Source organism: Lactuca serriola, chromosome 9 (genome assembly GCF_051521515.1).
Source record: "Lactuca serriola cultivar US96UC23 chromosome 9, Lser_US96UC23_V15, whole genome shotgun sequence".
NCBI classification, from domain to species: Eukaryota; Viridiplantae; Streptophyta; class Magnoliopsida; order Asterales; family Asteraceae; genus Lactuca; species Lactuca serriola.
The window spans coordinates 84072598-84089400 of record NC_136416.1 but is presented as its reverse complement, the minus strand read 5'-3'; the positions used below and the strand labels follow the sequence as shown (position 1 = coordinate 84089400).

At 34.3% G+C, this 16803-nt stretch overlaps 4 protein-coding genes across 7 annotated transcripts; 1 reads left to right on the top strand and 3 right to left on the bottom strand.

Moving 5' to 3' along the window:
• Positions 1 to 607: 607 nt before the first annotated feature.
• On the bottom strand, positions 608 to 3245 carry LOC145074387 (laccase-12-like). Its single transcript, XM_079020773.1, has 6 exons — positions 3145 to 3245; positions 2913 to 3064; positions 2572 to 2816; positions 2346 to 2474; positions 1039 to 1992; positions 608 to 955 (listed from the first exon to the last, which is right to left on the bottom strand). Exons 1-6 carry the CDS (start codon positions 3232 to 3234, stop codon positions 825 to 827), a joined length of 1701 nt encoding a protein of 566 aa, XP_078876899.1. The 5' UTR covers positions 3235 to 3245; the 3' UTR covers positions 608 to 824.
• A 713-nt stretch (positions 3246 to 3958) lies between these two features.
• LOC145072734 (uncharacterized) lies at positions 3959 to 10623 on the bottom strand. The gene is made up of 17 exons (XM_079019199.1): positions 10532 to 10623; positions 8234 to 8378; positions 7811 to 8051; positions 7477 to 7668; positions 7173 to 7412; positions 6686 to 7099; positions 6341 to 6601; positions 6209 to 6277; positions 6023 to 6100; positions 5789 to 5863; positions 5467 to 5678; positions 5206 to 5394; positions 5011 to 5124; positions 4854 to 4926; positions 4637 to 4729; positions 4436 to 4537; positions 3959 to 4259 (listed from the first exon to the last, which is right to left on the bottom strand). Exons 2-17 carry the CDS (start codon positions 8341 to 8343, stop codon positions 4185 to 4187), a joined length of 2538 nt encoding a protein of 845 aa, XP_078875325.1. The 5' UTR covers positions 8344 to 8378; positions 10532 to 10623; the 3' UTR covers positions 3959 to 4184.
• LOC145072735 (uncharacterized) lies at positions 9158 to 11020 on the top strand. 3 transcript variants are annotated; one of them, XR_013691115.1, is made up of 6 exons: positions 9158 to 9296; positions 9376 to 9432; positions 9525 to 9579; positions 9904 to 10019; positions 10120 to 10282; positions 10504 to 11020. XR_013691115.1 is itself a non-coding variant. In XM_079019200.1 (6 exons), the coding sequence occupies exons 2-6, from the start codon at positions 9412 to 9414 to the stop codon at positions 10509 to 10511; spliced, it is 303 nt and encodes a 100-aa protein (XP_078875326.1). In that variant the 5' UTR covers positions 9158 to 9296; positions 9376 to 9411; the 3' UTR covers positions 10512 to 11020. The 3 variants fall into 3 exon arrangements, 2 of the variants coding, with proteins under 2 accessions (XP_078875326.1, XP_078875327.1); XM_079019200.1 differs by having other exon boundaries at positions 9904 to 9959; XM_079019201.1 differs by having other exon boundaries at positions 9904 to 9959; positions 10424 to 11020.
• A 751-nt stretch (positions 11021 to 11771) lies between these two features.
• On the bottom strand, positions 11772 to 16602 carry LOC145072733 (uncharacterized). Of its 2 annotated transcripts, XR_013691114.1 has the most exons (5): positions 16477 to 16602; positions 16288 to 16384; positions 12294 to 15523; positions 12070 to 12185; positions 11772 to 11988 (listed from the first exon to the last, which is right to left on the bottom strand). XR_013691114.1 is itself a non-coding variant. In XM_079019198.1 (4 exons), the coding sequence occupies exons 2-4, from the start codon at positions 16306 to 16308 to the stop codon at positions 12152 to 12154; spliced, it is 3285 nt and encodes a 1094-aa protein (XP_078875324.1). In that variant the 5' UTR covers positions 16309 to 16384; positions 16477 to 16602; the 3' UTR covers positions 11772 to 12151. The 2 variants fall into 2 exon arrangements, 1 of the variants encoding a protein (XP_078875324.1); XM_079019198.1 differs by having other exon boundaries at positions 11772 to 12185.
• Positions 16603 to 16803: the final 201 nt, after the last annotated feature.

The window sequence follows — 16803 nt, the reverse complement described above, 5'->3', positions numbered from 1 at the left end:
AAAATGGGGAGATTGTTGTGAATCATGTGTGTGGCATGAAGCAAAAGGTTGATATTCTCACAAAGACAATGACAAGGATCAAGCACGAAGAAATGAGGGACTTGATTGGAATAAAAGCAATCACAAAACACTGAATTCAGGAGAGAATGTTAAAGTAATTTAGTGTATTTTAATTTGTTTTAAGCACGTTCCTTTTTTTTTAAGTAGAAGTAGTATAATAATTCAAGCCAATAAGTCCTAGTCTTTGGCTTAGTGGAGTTAGCTCCGGTTTTTTCTGCAAGTTTTTCTTTAAGTTGCATGGCAAAATGTACGTTGATTATCTCCACTTTACTTTGAAATAAAACACAGAAGCATTTTGCCTCAATCTCTCTTACGATTTCCTCCTGTTACATTGGTTCTTATTTCCTGAAAAGCTAGTTAGTTGCAACATACATTGATTTCCAATATATGCTAAATAAAAAAGCTCTCATAAGATGTTTTTATAAACAAATTGTATTTGCAAGTCCAACTGTTCGACTACTACAATTCCCAATTTAAACTCCATTTTTTGAAGATGAACAAGATAACTTGCCCCAAATTAACAGATTCGTTATACGATGACACAAGATTCAGCAATAATAAAGCCAACTATTCTTTCATTTGCTTTGAGTTTCAGATTCTACATTACACTGTATATCATCTACCAACACATTGGAAACAGGGAAACAAATTGGATAAAGGAAAAATTATACATCCGCAATTTGGGGACAAAATAGCATTGAAAACCATATAATTTTACACAACTATAATCGTACATGATGATTTTCAGCTTAAAGATGATCATATCAACAAACAGGGAGATCTTCCGGTGGTTGTTCTAGCGTCTCCAGTTGTCCAACACCATTATCAACCACAAACACCATAGCCAAACCCCATCCAATATGAACATCCAAATGACAATGCATAATCCAAGTACCTGAGTAAACAAACAAACAAGATTCATCAAACATTTCTTTGAAATTTCAGATCAAATATCCCTGTTTTTTCACATTTTTTTACCTGGATTATCTGCAACGAATCTAATCACAGCCCACCCTTTCACCGGTAAACTTACCGTATTCCTAAGAGGCGGATCCACAAGATTAAACCTAGCAGTATCAGATTTCGGATCAAAGTTCCCAAACCCTTCTGCAACAACATAAAAATCATATCCATGGAGATGAATCGGATGATTTTCAGCTGTAAATATACTCGTCCCCTGTAACACCACCTGAACCCTCGCTCCATATTTCAACTTATACACCTTCGTCCCACGAACAGGTTGCCAAAGCGACCTACTCACATTCCCTGTATAATCAAACTTCACCGGAGGCGTCGCCGGAAAATCCGTAGTGAAAACTCCGGGAATCCCATGGTGGTGCGCTTGCAACAGCGAGTAGTTAGACGGAAGCACAAATGAAACATTATTCATACTCGCTGTGAATCGTGTCCCATTTGGAGCTTGACATGTATTACTATTGGCATTTTTCGGACACTGATTGATTCCAAGTCCGGCGGTGATGAACAGATTTTCATCGATTGTGGTCGGAACTAAGGTTTTTCCCGGGCTTCTGAAACTGGTGGTGAAGGCGGTGGCGGTTTTTGTGTCGTTGAATGGTGGAAGATTAGGCATGATTGGGTTTGAATTTGAAGCGGCGGAGGTAGCGGTAGTTGTGTAATTTAAGATGGCGGTGGTGGTGGTGTTGTCAAATGGTGCACCTTGTGCACTAGCGTACGCACGGGCGGCGATGTAGTATTGACGTGGTGGTTGGTCTCCTTTTATGAGTACGTCGGTGGTTTGACCGGGTCCAAGCATGAGGACGGAAGTGGTGAAGGGTTTTACGTAAGAAGCATCAGCTCCGACGACGGTGAGTTTGTGGCCGGCGATGGTGAAGAAGAGTTGTTGATTTAGTGCTGCGTTAATCACGCGAATGAGGTTTGTTTCTCCGGATCCCATTGGAACTATGAAAGTATCTAATACATTTAAAAAGAAAAAGAGCAAATTATTTTTTATGACACAAACGAAAAAAAAGTAGTTTTTTTTAATATATTAAATTATTAATATGTCAGTTTATAGAATTTGTTTTTTTTTCTTACACCTTAAGGTGTTCAAGAGTATCATGTGAGATTAAATCAAATACACAACATAACATTAGTCTCGTGCGAATGTTAGCAATTACAATGAACTCAATTCACATTGTAACTGAACCTTCTACACTGTGTGTTTATTGTAAAATCCTTCACCATTTATGCAATTATACAATTTTACCACCTTTGGAATCAAGATTCATTAAAGTTTTTGTTTTCTTTTAGTTATAGAAGCAAACCTTTTTTCGAGCAGTTATATAGATCACCGGGTTGACCATTAATGGTATACGCATCTGAAACATTCGGAGCTCCTCCGGTTCTTGTCGCTTGCCTTATAACATCAATCGGATTCGCATTCCACCATTCACCTAATCATCATCATTATCATATTATTATAACCCCAATTAAGTAACCTACTTTCTTAAAATGTAAATTGATATATAATTAACTTATAAAGTAACATACCAAGAACAATAACCGATTCATGGTTGGGTTTAGCAAATGGATAAGAATCTCTTTCTTTAGGGCGAATAACAATAGCACCATAAACAGTAGCTCTAAGCCATGAACTATGTGCATGCCACCATAACGTTCCCTCTTGTCCAGAAATCATAAATCTATACGTATAACTTCCTCCTGGTCTAATCGGACATTGAGTAATAAATTCAGGCCCATCCGCCCAAGCTGTCCTAATTTGTCTAACACCATGCCTGAATTTTTTTACCAAAGGTACCATTTATTAAGTGTTATACTAAAGCTATAAAATATAAATAGTTTTTTACTAAAAAGAACATTTTTATCTGTACCAATGAATGGTGACATTGTATTGAGCTTTATTGACGACCTTTATCACTAAACTATCACCATTGTTAACTTCCAAGGTCGGCCCAGGCAGCTGCCCGTTAACCGTAATCGAACTACGGGTCTTGCATAGTCGTGTCACTTTTGTGGCTTGAACCTATTTTTCATGACAAATAATTAGTATAAAAAGTTGTACATATTCAAGAAATATTAAAAGATTGAATTTGGCACACATACAACGAAATCATGGTAGTGAGTTTTAGCAAATGCTAAACTTGAAAAGAACAGCAAGAATGTGGTTAAGAACATGATGGTTGAGTGAGCCATTTTGGTGGATGAGTTGTAAGAATTGAAATGAATGATGATTGTTTATATAGGGAAGATGATGAAAATGGGGGTTGTTTGAGGTAGGCACAGTAGGTTTTCGGATGTTTAGAGTTTGATAGTGAGATACTTAGATTCGATGGACATTATTTTTCAAATTAAGTTGGTGTACCGATGACCTATACCACTTTCAATCAATGATTAATTGCTTCAGAAGTATGCTATCTTATGTTTTTTTCATGCAAAAATATTTAGGATAATTACCTTATTAATTACATCAAGTTGACCATTTACCAACTTCATTAAATTTCTTTAAACTTTGGTACTATAATACTAGATAGATAAAGTTACACGACCTGATTCATAAAGAGTGTGTTTTTTCTGTTTATTTGTCAATTAGACTCTAATGATCTTTGACTTTGATTTCTTAATTTAGACTCTCTCTCTCTCTCTCTCTCTCTCTCTCTCTCTCTCTCTCTCTCTCTCTCTCTCTCTCTCTCTCTCTCACTATTAGAAAAAGGTTAATAGAGTACGGTTGAAATTGTGAATATAATACGTACATAGAGGGCGTATTAGTAGAGGGGTGTATTAGATTACATGCATAATAGAGTACGGCTATTTGACCGTATTATATTATCCTATCTAGTTTACAACCATCGCATGCATACAATCATCTAATACGCCATATATACACATCTAATACACCAATAAACAACCGTACTTGATGTCTCACATCTAATACACCAATTCCATTCCAATTCCACTCCAAACAGTCAATTACAGTCCATGGATGCTCTGGAACACATGGATCAATCTCTACAAAATACAAACCTACTATATGATTCCATTCCAACCATAAGAAGTGGGACATCAGTGATCATGTTTTCATTTTCAGAAATAGAAAAAAAATTACAATGAACTTAGTTCATTAAACAGAAAAAACTTTGTTAATGTCACATCTCTAACCTCTCTTTCCCCTTTGTCACCTCTAACCTCTCTTTCCCCTTTGTGGTTGATTCATTGTATGCCTACAAAAATTAACAAGAAAACTTACGATTCAAAATCTCAAATAACTTTTAATGAAGAAAACTCAAATAATAAGACCTTGGCCATTAACAACTTCATCTATAGCAATGCAAGGGTGAAAACTTCTCCAGAACATAAAAAATATGAGCAAATACAACATGAAATACAACTTGTGTACCTTACAAAAAGGCTTCACTTTATCACCAAAAGTTCTCATCCATGTTTTAACACGTTCCTCCAATTCCTCACTAGAAAATGGTTTTTTGTCCTTCCAAATGTTCTACAAACAAATTAAGATAAAAAATTTGTTATTTAACAAAGGTGAGCCTTTATTACAATAAACAAAAATGAAAAAAAATATATCTAACAATATACTTACTTTCGGAAATCCATGTTGTCGAAAAAGTACAAACTCATGCATCCAGTTCATAACGTAGTAACCACACTCCCAATCGGACAATTGTTGATTACACTAAAACAATTATATACGTATGAGAGTTTTCTTTTCGGATATATATATATATATATATATATATATATATATATATATATATATATATATATATATATATATATATATTAGTAAGATTAATTACCTTGGGGAAAATCCAAGTCATTGGACACAAACGTGATTTGTTGGTTTTTGTTTTTTTAAACCTTGTAACAGCCCTAAAACAAAAATAAACAACAATGATTTGTTAAAATTTATAAAAAGATATATCATTTCGAATACTAAAATAATAAATTTCTTACTTATTCACATGTTCAACTATTGTGTAGTCTTTCAATGTCTTTGTCTGTCTTGCAGAATCCAAAATGTAGCTTTTATATTGATGAGGACAAATCACTATCAACATCCAATGTCTCCTAATAAAGATTAAACAAATTAAACATAAACAACTTTTGATTAAAAATATCATAACAGTAAAGACATTTAGAATATCATACCTTTCCCAATATGGTGCAAGAAAAAATTGTTTTTCCTCATGAAAATTCATCATATCAACAAGATCATTGATGACATGATCTGTTTCACCCCTATCATCGTATTCACATCTCGTAGACGTGATACATTGTGGGTTTATAAAACCACATTTGTTATCCATTCTTGATACAAGCATGAGTGAATGTAGCATTCTGAAAACACAATATATATTATCATGGTAAAATAATCTGAAACATTAATACCATAAATGTTAAAGTACTTACATTTGATACCAGAGAATACAACTAATATCAAGTTGTTCTTTGTTCAACATCTCCATAATGGCCACTGAGCTAATCACGGTTTCAACACTCGCAGCGTTGAAGATCCCGGGTTCAGACACAATAGGAAACGACTCCGGAATGTTGTGGCTCTTAAACAGTTTCTTTGGCATCATGGGTTCTTGCATCGTTTTGTATAACTTTTCCTTTTGTACCTACATTAAGAAACCAAACGATTATCATGAAAATTGTATTGCTATGAAAATAATAACAATGAGAGAGAGAGAGAGAGAGAGAGAGAGAGACGTAGGTTTGTGCCATATACCCTATTTTCTGCTTCATCCCCCATCATCTCTTTAGATGCTTCCAGTTTCCTTCTTTTCTTTCTAGGAAGATTTTTCTGCCACCAAAAAATAGTAAAAAATACAGTATATTTCTGTGGTCTAAATGCTAAAAATAGCATCCAACTTTCATATATTTTCATTGTAACTTTTTATCTTATTAAGGCATGTTAATATATAATATCTTTCAAAGAAATCAAAAGAAGAAAATTATGCACCTCATACTCTTGCTTTTTCTTTGCTTTCTTCTTCTGCTCTTTAGCTTCTTCAACATTCACGTTTTCTTTCTCTTTTTCCTGAAGTCCAAATTAAAAGATTATATTTTAATATATGTAGTTTTTTTATGGCAAATTAACTATAAATGAAAACAATACCTTTCCAAAATTGTAAGTTAGAGTGACTACCTGGTCATGAAGAATAGGAGCAGCTTGGGTCGACATTGATAATGGTTCAATGAGAGGTCTTTTATCTTTCTGCATAATTGAAATCGAGTTTAGTAAATAGTCAATGATGCATGTGATTAGATATTAATGTACCTTAATAAGAGTAATTGAATCTCGAGGCCATTGAATAAAACTATGAAGTGCCTGCCCTAGATTATATACACCTTCAATTGGCGAGATTGGAAGAAGGAAAGAATGATGATCTCCATAGATAATATCAACTGATACCCTCAAGTGCCCTGCTTCTAGAGGAACCGAATGAATTACACCATCTCCGAAAGGGAAGACGGTTCCTTTGGCTAATGATGGGCGTACTGTGCCATATGGTAGCATCAACTCACAGTCGGTGGCTTCCTACAAACAAATATACATTTTGTTTAATGCAAAGTTATATTATCAAACATGCAAACAAATATATATGTTAGAAAAAATAGATACCGTTATCTTATGCAAATCATCCAACAATGTCGTGGATGTCTTCGATCCAACACTTGTCGTCTTCACCCGAGAAAAATTTGTGTCTTCCGCCATATCAATTGTCTTATCTTTCTTCAACGCAGCAACCACTATCGGTACTAATTGTTCCGACATCTCAGTCATTAACCTATCTTTGATCTTGTCATAAAAGTTGCTATTCAACATCCTCGTCTCTAGCTTTTCTTGCATCTGTTCAACATCGGGTAACTCATGTTCTTTCTTTTTTCTTTTATAAATCATTGATTGCTTTAATCCGATATTATGACCAACTGCCCTCGTGCGACCGGAATGTTCCCGTCCTAGTACCTCCGCCAGTAGATCAGATCGAGGTCCAAGCTCCAACACTCCTTGAGATATCAGAATATCTTTTTGGATCTATAAAAATGCAAACAATACAACTGTAAGAGCAGTTTATTTAATAAAGAACTTTCAAAGACCACTATCTTACAATCTTATCTGCTAGAGGTTCGGTCTCTGGCGTTATAACCAACTGCCCCGATGCATTGCGTTTTCTCCTGGCATAGAGAAAATTCCTTGCCCGCTTGCTTGATATATTGTGGCCTTTTATTGTTACACCAGATGTTGCCTCTTCATCCCATTTGCTTTCATTACCACGATACCCGCTTGGGCCCAACCGAGGATGGTTCTTGTTTTTATTTGCTGCCTCCCTTCCTTTTCTTCTTAATTCCTTTACAAATGAATTGTCCAATTAGAAATAGTAAAACACAATAATATTATAAACTCAAACAGACCTCAAATTCTTCCGTGGATTTTAGAACAATAAACTTTTTCCACATTGCTTTGTCAAGGTACGGGTATTCTTTTACTGGATTGACACCTTTTTCCCACAACTTAAGAAGCGCCGACTTGTAGGCCTTCCATTGCGTGTTGCAATCTCTAAGTACTTGTGCTTTATGATTATCATCTCGTATATGCCAATAATTCTGCTTTTTTAAATAAAAATGAAGATAACAATTATTAGGTAAATGATATGATACAACTTGTATGATAGAAGAGAATAACATGGCAGGAAATTGTGATTGCTACTATTAAATGATATCAAAAGTGTGTTGAAATGAGTTTTACCTTTATGTTCAACCACAATTGATCCTTGTCACATTGATCCACTAAATCCCAACTATCTATAAGGATAGAAATCATCTTCCTCGTAGTCACTCCACGATAACTGGTGAACTTAAAGCGGTTAGGTCCAATAGCTCTACCGAATTGATCAAACTCAACTGTTAAATTTGATAGATATTCTTTGGAATGATCTCTGATCAATGTCACACTTCTCTTTTTCTTTTCTTTACGGTCCATTGTATGCCTACAAAAGCATAAACACTCGTATAATTAATTCTAAGAGTCTCAAACACCAAAAAAAAACCAAAATTTTATATAAAATTGAAGATGCCCAAGGTAAGTTTATGCTCTTTTCAAAACAAATTCAATGCTTTATGTACTCTTGATTCATATATTAACTCAAATAATGTTTGTTAATATGTATACCTTGCTTCAAGATGTTTCGTTTTGGGTTTATCAACACTTATTTTTCTGGTTTTTCTTTCTACCATACGGATCCTCCTGCTCTTGGTTCTTTGCACTAGTACCTCATCCATATGTAATGGTAAATTTCCAATGTATAACCTCAGACCTGTTGATAAAAAAATGAGCATAAAAAATGGAAGTGGATTAGTCGAGAAAATAATTAGAGAAATAAGTGGAAAAAGAAATCAATAAAGATATACAGTAAAAAAAGAAGCGGTTAATAGGTAAAAAGAAGATAATTTTTTTTTTACCGTAGGTACTTTTCCTAAGAGCATTGAGCTTCAATTATACGTTTAATGACAAGAAAACATTTATATGGCAAAAAAGTGTGTTTTTCATTATAATATAATCGTGTGTGAAAAATTGTGTTTTTTAAAATCAGACCATGTAAAGCATTTCTTTATTAATGTAAAGCATTTCTTTATTAATGTGTGAAAAATTGTGTTTTTTTTTTAACTTTATCATGAAATACTATTGAGAAATCGTCATAAATCCATCTTGAAAACAAAATCAATCTTCTTGAAACTATTTTTGTATGCATCTTACTATACAAGTGAAATGAATGGTGGTTGAGCCACGAATCTGCACTAAAAAAGCATAAGTGATAAGTGACACTTTGGAATATACAATTGAAATGAACGTTATCCCATCTTATATTTTCAACCATCAATTCAGTCATCATCTCTTCTTATCCTAATCAAACTTGTGCATACCACTCATTTTCTACTTTATTAATTCTATGATTTTAAAAGCTTCTCAACACAAATTTGTATTCTTATATAAAATTTTCAGTAAGTCTAATATAATGTTTTAATACAGGGATTTTAGCATTAGACACATGCTATAATACTTTTAAAATAGATAAAAAAAAATAGTAACATGAAACAAATATATACAAAAATAGTAAATATGTGGATATCAAGGGATTTGACATTTTTTTACATTTTGATTTTATCTTGACTTGTTTCTTTGCATCTATAGCAAGTATGTAGATGTTCATAGATCTCATGCTGAGTTTAAAAAGGTAAGTCAACATCCGGTCAACTCTTAACTTCTAGTTCAGTTGTTTATGGTAGACTTATAAAGTTTCTTTAAACTTGTAGATCCTAGAAGAAAACAATTTCAATCATGATGATATTATGAAGAAATCTCTAGAGAAGGTATTCTTTTTATGCTATTGATGTATATTCTGTGCAAAAGACGTGAATGCCCTCATGAGTCATCCTCATCATTGGAATTGGAATTCCTGTAGGATCTTCCTAGCTTAAATGGAAGCTCAAAGAAGCGACAAAGGTCTAAATCCAAAGGTTGGTTTGTGCTTTCCGCTTATACTTATAAGGGCAAATTATATAAAAAAAGTTAAGTAAATAATTAAATAATAAAAGCATAAAATAGAATTAGAAAAAAGAATGTTTATGTGGAATGAAATTATTACACTCTTAATTGTAGCTATTGTGTTGACTACCCTTAAAGGAGTTGACTTTGACCTCCTTAGGTGTTCTGTAATAAAAAAATGTGTTGAGGGTATTCTGGTCATTTCTTAGTTAGGATGGTTATTAGCTTTTAGTATAAATAAGAGGCCTTGTGTAGTTAATCCGTAGCTATATAACATGCTTTTGTTTGTCTCACAGTAAAAGAGGCTTCTCAAAAAAGATCATCAAAAAAGGACACATCAGATAAACCCCAGGTAATTAATTAATTACCTTTATACACCTGCCCAAGTGAGGCTGCTGCTATTGGAGAAGTGGTGAGCTCTGAATAGATGTTTGGTGAAAGGGGTTTGTAGCAAATTCTTTCTGAGTTTTTCTATAAGAAAGAATATTGACACATTTTTTTTGTTTCTTTAGAGGAGTTCACATAGGAAATCATCAGAGGGTAGCAAAATATGCGCCTTTGACTTGTTGGCATCCATAGCTGACAAGTTATCACAGGAGAGTGAAAGTTCTACTTCAATCACCAGTCCAGAACAAAAAGACCAGATTACCCTCTCTAAAGAATCACCACATTCCGGTAATGATTCTGGTTTGGAACATGTTTCTGATGTGAAAACTAACGTGAAGTTGGAACCATGTGAAATTGTCGATTACTAGAAATTTTACTGATTATGGTCTAATAAACCAATAACTGAGTAGCATTTATACTTTTACACAGTATAACCATTATCAACTCCTAGTCAACTAGCAGCATTGCATAAACACAACATTAATAACAGAAGACATTGTCATAAACAGAGCATTAATCAAAGAAGGCCGATCGTACCTGTAAACAACGTGAAAGAAGGAGGAGGCAGAAGCGGCTGTTGGCCGGAGTAGGAGACTTCGTCTGTGTCGTCGACTGAAGACCGGAGGCGGAGGCGGAGGCGTCGTCGGGTGAAGGCGAAGGCTTCGTCGTTCTCGTGATAAGAAAAAAAATACACGAAAAGGGAACGTAATTGCAATTTTGACTTTTGGGTCAATTTTGTTTAGTTTGCAAATTTTGACCTAATTGAAAATGTGCTGGGCTACACTGATGGGCCCCTTCAATATGCACATCCATATAAAAAGTACAGTACAAGTGTTTAAAGCTGGGTGATAAATGAAGATTCTCCTAACACACACACAGAAGTAAGTATTATTATTATTGTTAGCGATCAGATTTTTCTGTCACACGCGTGTGCCTTCTTTAAAGTTTTTAAACGTTTTCAATTTAGAATCACAAAACCAAGATCATATTCCAATTTGCTCCAAAAACAGTGATTTGATTGATGCATATCCACTTGAAAAAGTTTTTAAACGTTTAGTTAATAAGGACAAACACGTCCCATTGCTTTATGGAAATAAATATGTGGGTTGATTTAAAGAAACAAGTATTTTTGTTGATTAATCAGAACGTGAAATTGTAACAATTAATTCAGAATAATCGTTTTTAAAAGATTAGGAACCCGGATATTTATTTTTCAAACAAGCTCACATTTCAAGATTTCATATCTTGTGTTGTGAGTGATGCTACAATACAATGATTTATTTGAACTATTATTATTGATTTGATTTGTGGGAAGATGATATAAATGGAATAAGTTTATATGTTAAATTTATATATATGATTCTGAGAGTACTGTACACAGTAAGTATTAAAAAAAAATCATTTTGAATAACATCCTTGATATATTCCCGATTAATTTACTAAAGCCGTGTATAAAGCATTCACCTTAAATATAGTTCCTTAAATCTAGCTTTCTATAAGAACTCGATTGCCATAATTTAATTCTTATTTTTTAATTCAAAATTATAATAATCTCTTAATATGGAACCCACTTGCACCCAATATGGAGTCATCATTCCTAATCGATTAATACGCAAGTTGAGTTCATAATGGACTACCCATAACATTCATGCATTGTCATTTCGTTATTTAATTTGTACAAATGCAAAAATATTATCACAGCTAGCGATTTCTTGTGTTTGTTATCAAAACTTAACCAATTATCATTTGTAATGATACAACAGATTAGATGCTGAAAACTAGAATTTCCAAACTTGGACATTTTTTTCATTCTTTCTGTATTTATATACATGAGCATAATGGTTTTTTTTAACGTGTATTCTATCAACAAAACAGTTTGTAATTCAGTACGATCAATAATAAAATGAAGATAAACTTATGTAAGTCATGACATAAGTTGGATCATCTGGTGGTGATAGCAGCTGTGTACATTGATGGATAACAGTTGCTTCTGCCTGTAAAATTACAAAAATACCCTTACTACTATCTAAAGTTGTAAACACATCAATGATTCATATAGCCAAACAGAAAGTAACCTGTTTCCATATGTTCCATATAGCCAAACACATCAATGTGTAGTTAAGAACATAGAATTGTTCTTAACTACAACTATCATTGTTATTGTCCTTCAGTGTCGTGTCCGTCTGTGTTGCTGCAAACAAAAATGTATTAAATACATACATAATACTATCCTCATATGTTTCAGATTTACATTCAAATTATATTTTTTATTTTTAGATCGAACAGAGGGGTTTATTACCTTTCTTCAACATATGATCCTTCGTTATGGTCCAATCTTAAGTAAGCAGCGTCATTAATATCGACATTCATAGATGGAATACCAATAGAAAATGGAGGTAGGTCGTCAAACTGGTTATATTCTTCCTCGTCCACGACATTTTCAACTCCGAGTATACGTCGTTTACCATGAAGAACAATGTGCCATCTCGTGTCCATTGGGTCCTCAACAAAGAATACTTGGTTAGCTTGCTTAGCTAGAATAAATGGTTCAGATACATAACCGTTTGTAGAAAGATTGACAAGTGTGAAACCGTCTTCATCAACTTTAACACCTCTTCTATTGTCAACCCACTTACACTTGAACACGGGTACTACAACCGAGGAATCATAGTTCAATTCCCAAATTTCTTGAATGACACCATAATACGAGTCTTTGGCTATACGTGACCTTCCCTCATGATTTGCACTAGAGTATTCGGTCGACATGGCTATTAGCGTCACTCCACTATTTTGTAGTGTGCTCTTTCTATCCTGGTTTTGGGTATAAAATGTATACCCATTAATGTCATAGCTTTGATATGTTGACACAGCATTTTGCGGACCATACCCCAACACCTGCACTAATCTATCAACATCTTTTGTCCTTAAGCTTACTTTCACCTTATCTTTCAACCATTGTGGAAATTTTTTAATATGCTCGTTAGCTAACCATTTTTCGGTCCTCCTACTATTTCTTGATCGTAACATTTCCATGTGTTCCTTTGCATAAGGAGCAACAGATGTCATGTGTTGCAGGACTGTAAAGTGTGCCATGTGGAATTCGTCTCGATCAGGAATTACCACTTTCGATCCAATTATACCAACTCCTTGAAGTCTACCTTCATGATGTGATTGCGGTATTCCAATAGTGTTGACTCCTTTGAGATAGTTTGTACAAAACTCAATCACTTCCTCTGCAGCATATCCTCTAACAATACTGCCTTCTGGTCGATGTCGGTTCCTTACATATCCTTTTAAGACACACATATATCTCTCGAAAGGGTACATGTATCGCAGAAACACCGGACCACAAGCCTTTATTTCTCTTACAATATGGGATACAAGGTGAACCATGACATCAAAAAATGAAGGTGGAAAGTACATTTCAAGTTCACAGAGAGTGAGGATAATATCATGTTGCCATGAGTCCAAAACTTCAGGATCAATCACTTTCGAATGAATCATGTTGAAGAACAAGCAAAGCTTTGTTATTGTATGTCGGACATGGTCCGGAAGTATTCCACGAATTGCAATAGGAATCACATGTGTGATTAGAACATGATAATCATGTGACTTCATACCAATCAATTTCAAGTCTTTCATTGACACCAACTTCTTGATGTTTGCAGAATAGCCAGATGGCACCTTGATACCATGTAGGCATTTACAAAACTTTGTTTTCTCATCTTTAGACAATGTATAGCAAGCTGGTGGTAGATATGTACGTCTTCCTTCTTTCTTAATAGGAGCAAGCTCTGGACGAATTCCCATTGCAACCATGTCATCTCGAACACTAAGCCCATCCTTTGATTTTTTTGGAATGTTCAACAACAAGCTTGTTAAGCTTTCAGAAACATTTGTCGTAATATGCATGGGATCAAGACAATGTCGGACTTCCAACGTTTTCCAGTATGGTAATTCCCAAAAAATAGACCTTTTCTTCCAATTGGTCGGCTGATTGTTTTTACTGCGTTTTCCAAAAACAATCTTTAAATTTTGAACTTGGGAAAATGTCATTTTTCCATCCATTGGGAGATTCATATCTTCATCCTCGGTTTTACCGTCAAACAAGTTTCCCTGGGTACGATACAAATGATTCTTTGGAAGTGATCGTCGATGTCCCATGTATACATTTTTTTTACAGTTTTTCAACCACATCGACTGTGTGTCCTTTTCACAAACTGGACACGCCTTCTTTCCTTTTGTACTATATCCGGACAAATTTGCGTAAGCTGGAAAATCACTTATAGTACAATAAATCATTGCATGTAGCTGGAAATACTCTTTCTTGAATGCATCATAGACTTCAACTCCCGAGTTCCATAATTCTTTCATGTCGTTAATTAATGGAGCCAAAAACACATCAATATCGTTACCGGGTTGTTTCGGACCTTGAATTAGCAATGACATCATGATGTATTTCCGTTTCATACATAACCACGGTGGAAGATTGTATATGCAAAGAAGAACCGGCCATGTGCTGTGACTACTTCTCATGTGTTTGAACGGATTAATTCCATCTGCACTAAGTCCGAATCGGAGATTTCTAATCTCATTACCAAATTCTTCAAATTCATGATCAATGTTCTTCCATTGCGGAGCATCAGCCACGTGTCTCATCTTTCCATCTCTTTTACGCTTCTCAGCATGCCAACGTAATAATTCTGCATCTTTGGCATTTGCAAACAATCGTTTCAGTCTTGGTACAATGGGCAAATACCATAATAACTTGGCAGGGGGGCCATTCTTTGTCACATCACTATTATATTCTGTTTGTTTCTTCCACAAATAACGCGACCTTCCACATGTAATACATTCATGTAGATTTGCATGCTCATTTCTATACAACATACAATCATTTGGACATACATGTATTCTTTCGATTTCCAAATCCATTGCACACATTATTTTTTTCGCTTGGTATAGTGAAACAGGCAACTCATTACTTTCAGGGAGCATTTCATGTATAACCCCTAACAGTTCTGTGAAACTTTTATCACTCCAACCATTATTTGCTTTTAGGTTAAACAATTTCAGGACAGCAGAAAGCTTGGAAAATTTCATGCAGCCGTCATACAACGGTTTTTCAACGTCTTCAAACAACTGTTGAAATTTTTCATAATCTCTATCAGGCACATTATCTTCAATATCATGTAACATGTCATCTAGGTTATCATGGATGTCATCTTCTGAATCATCTATATCATCGTAACTAGATTCAACATCAATTGTGTTATGATCAATCAATAACTCGCCATGTTGTGACCAACACGTATATCCATTCATAAATCCTTCACATATCACATGTTCTTCTATTATATCCAAATCATAGACCTTTTTACAATTTCGGCACATTTTACAAGGACACCAAATGTAAGATTCTCCTCTATGCACCCGATGATCCTCAGCAACTTTAAGAAATTTCTTGACGTTATGTAAATATTCACTGCTAGCCCGTGGTAGTCCATACATCCAAGTTTCACGATACATCTGTGTAAAATAATAGCACAAAAAGAAAGGATTAGAGTCATCCCACAAAATAATAACAATGTATTTTCTTGTATTTACAAATAATAGTATAATGCTTATATTGATAGTGAAATGTAAGTGCATTGCTATTATAGGTACAAAATTATCACACAACCTTCCACAACACAGCTCATTACTTTTTATATCAACTTTGTTACAATTTTTGTGACCTGAATCAGGCCAATATATCATGTTTTACCAAAAATGTTGATCATTAATAAACCTGTTTCAAGGATAATTTGGTCAAGATAAAAGATTTAACCACCAATTTTATCATTTTTTACAAATCAAAAATATTCTATTAAATAGTTGATTACATTGGAATTGATACAATTATTAGAAGAATATGATAAAAATGAAAGAATAACCATTGTTTATGAGGTACAGAGGGAATCTGTATCCTTTTAGTTGATGCAAACTCAAATGCTTACAGTAAACAAAAAATCAACAATTAACCACCAATTTTATCATTTCTTGAAAGATTTTAGCCAACATTTCAAGATTATTAAGCAGGTATACATATTATGTTTGCACTATATATGTGTGTATTATGGAACTTAATCTAATATTTCGACAGACTTGATGAAATAGGGAATGTGGTCTCTGTGAGTAAGAAGTTGATATATTGAAATTGATTAGTATGAACTTAGTACTCAAGGACTATTAAGGACTTGATGAAATAGGGAATGTGTTTGAATTTTAAGTTTTCAAAATAGAGGTCCTACCATTTGATTTTGCATCTCCATCAAAGCCAAAACGCTTCCTTGTCTTTCGTGTGAACAATTGTAGTTCCTTTGTATTTGTATTTTTGCTCTTGTTTTTCTGTTGCAAAAACAGAAATCAAATCTCTTACCTTTAAATTTGAACCGCTACCTGTGTTTGTCTATTGCAAAAACAGAAATCAAAGCTCTTACCCTTTAAATTTGAACCGCAGGTCCGGTGGTGGGATTTTCAGGTTGGTTGAATTATTGGAGGTGCGAGGCGAGGCGAGGCGAGGCGAGGCAAGGCGATGATGATGGTGTTGCGACAGGGGAGATGGAGATGAAGGACCGATTAGTGTGGGAGGAGGAAGTATGTGAGGAGGAGGAGGCGTATTCAATTTAGGTATTAGCCGTATTCAATTTATGTATTAGTCGTACTTAATCAAAATGGGGGCGTATTTTTTTAGTTATTTGATTTTGTTTCTAGTACATCTCATTGACCGTATTAGATGCTGCAATTAACCGTATTAGATGTACAAT

Excerpts from the sequence above, each read along its gene's own strand:
- LOC145072733 (XM_079019198.1), bottom strand. The coding sequence starts at position 16,308 with ATGGAGATGCAAAATCAAATG. Across the intron at positions 15,524-16,287 it reads TGGAGATGCAAAATCAAATG|ATGTATCGTGAAACTTGGAT; the intron begins GTAGGACCTCTA and ends TATTTTACACAG. Across the intron at positions 12,186-12,293 it reads GGATCATATGTTGAAGAAAG|CAACACAGACGGACACGACA; the intron begins GTAATAAACCCC and ends TTTTGTTTGCAG.
- LOC145072735 (XM_079019200.1), top strand. The coding sequence starts at position 9,412 with ATGAAGAAATCTCTAGAGAAG. Across the intron at positions 9,580-9,903 it reads ACAAAGGTCTAAATCCAAAG|TAAAAGAGGCTTCTCAAAAA; the intron begins GTTGGTTTGTGC and ends TTTGTCTCACAG. Across the intron at positions 9,960-10,119 it reads ACACATCAGATAAACCCCAG|AGGAGTTCACATAGGAAATC; the intron begins GTAATTAATTAA and ends TTGTTTCTTTAG.
- LOC145072734 (XM_079019199.1), bottom strand. The coding sequence starts at position 8,343 with ATGGATGAGGTACTAGTGCAAAGAACCAAGAGCAGGAGGATCCGTATG. Across the intron at positions 6,602-6,685 it reads ATGATTTGCATAAGATAACG|GAAGCCACCGACTGTGAGTT; the intron begins GTATCTATTTTT and ends ATTTGTTTGTAG. Across the intron at positions 4,730-4,853 it reads TGACTTGGATTTTCCCCAAG|TGTAATCAACAATTGTCCGA; the intron begins GTAATTAATCTT and ends TAATTGTTTTAG.
- LOC145074387 (XM_079020773.1), bottom strand. The coding sequence starts at position 3,234 with ATGGCTCACTCAACCATCATGTTCTTAACCACATTCTTGCTGTTCTTT. Across the intron at positions 2,817-2,912 it reads TACAATGTCACCATTCATTG|GCATGGTGTTAGACAAATTA; the intron begins GTACAGATAAAA and ends AAAAAAATTCAG. Across the intron at positions 1,993-2,345 it reads ATATAACTGCTCGAAAAAAG|ATACTTTCATAGTTCCAATG; the intron begins GTTTGCTTCTAT and ends TAAATGTATTAG.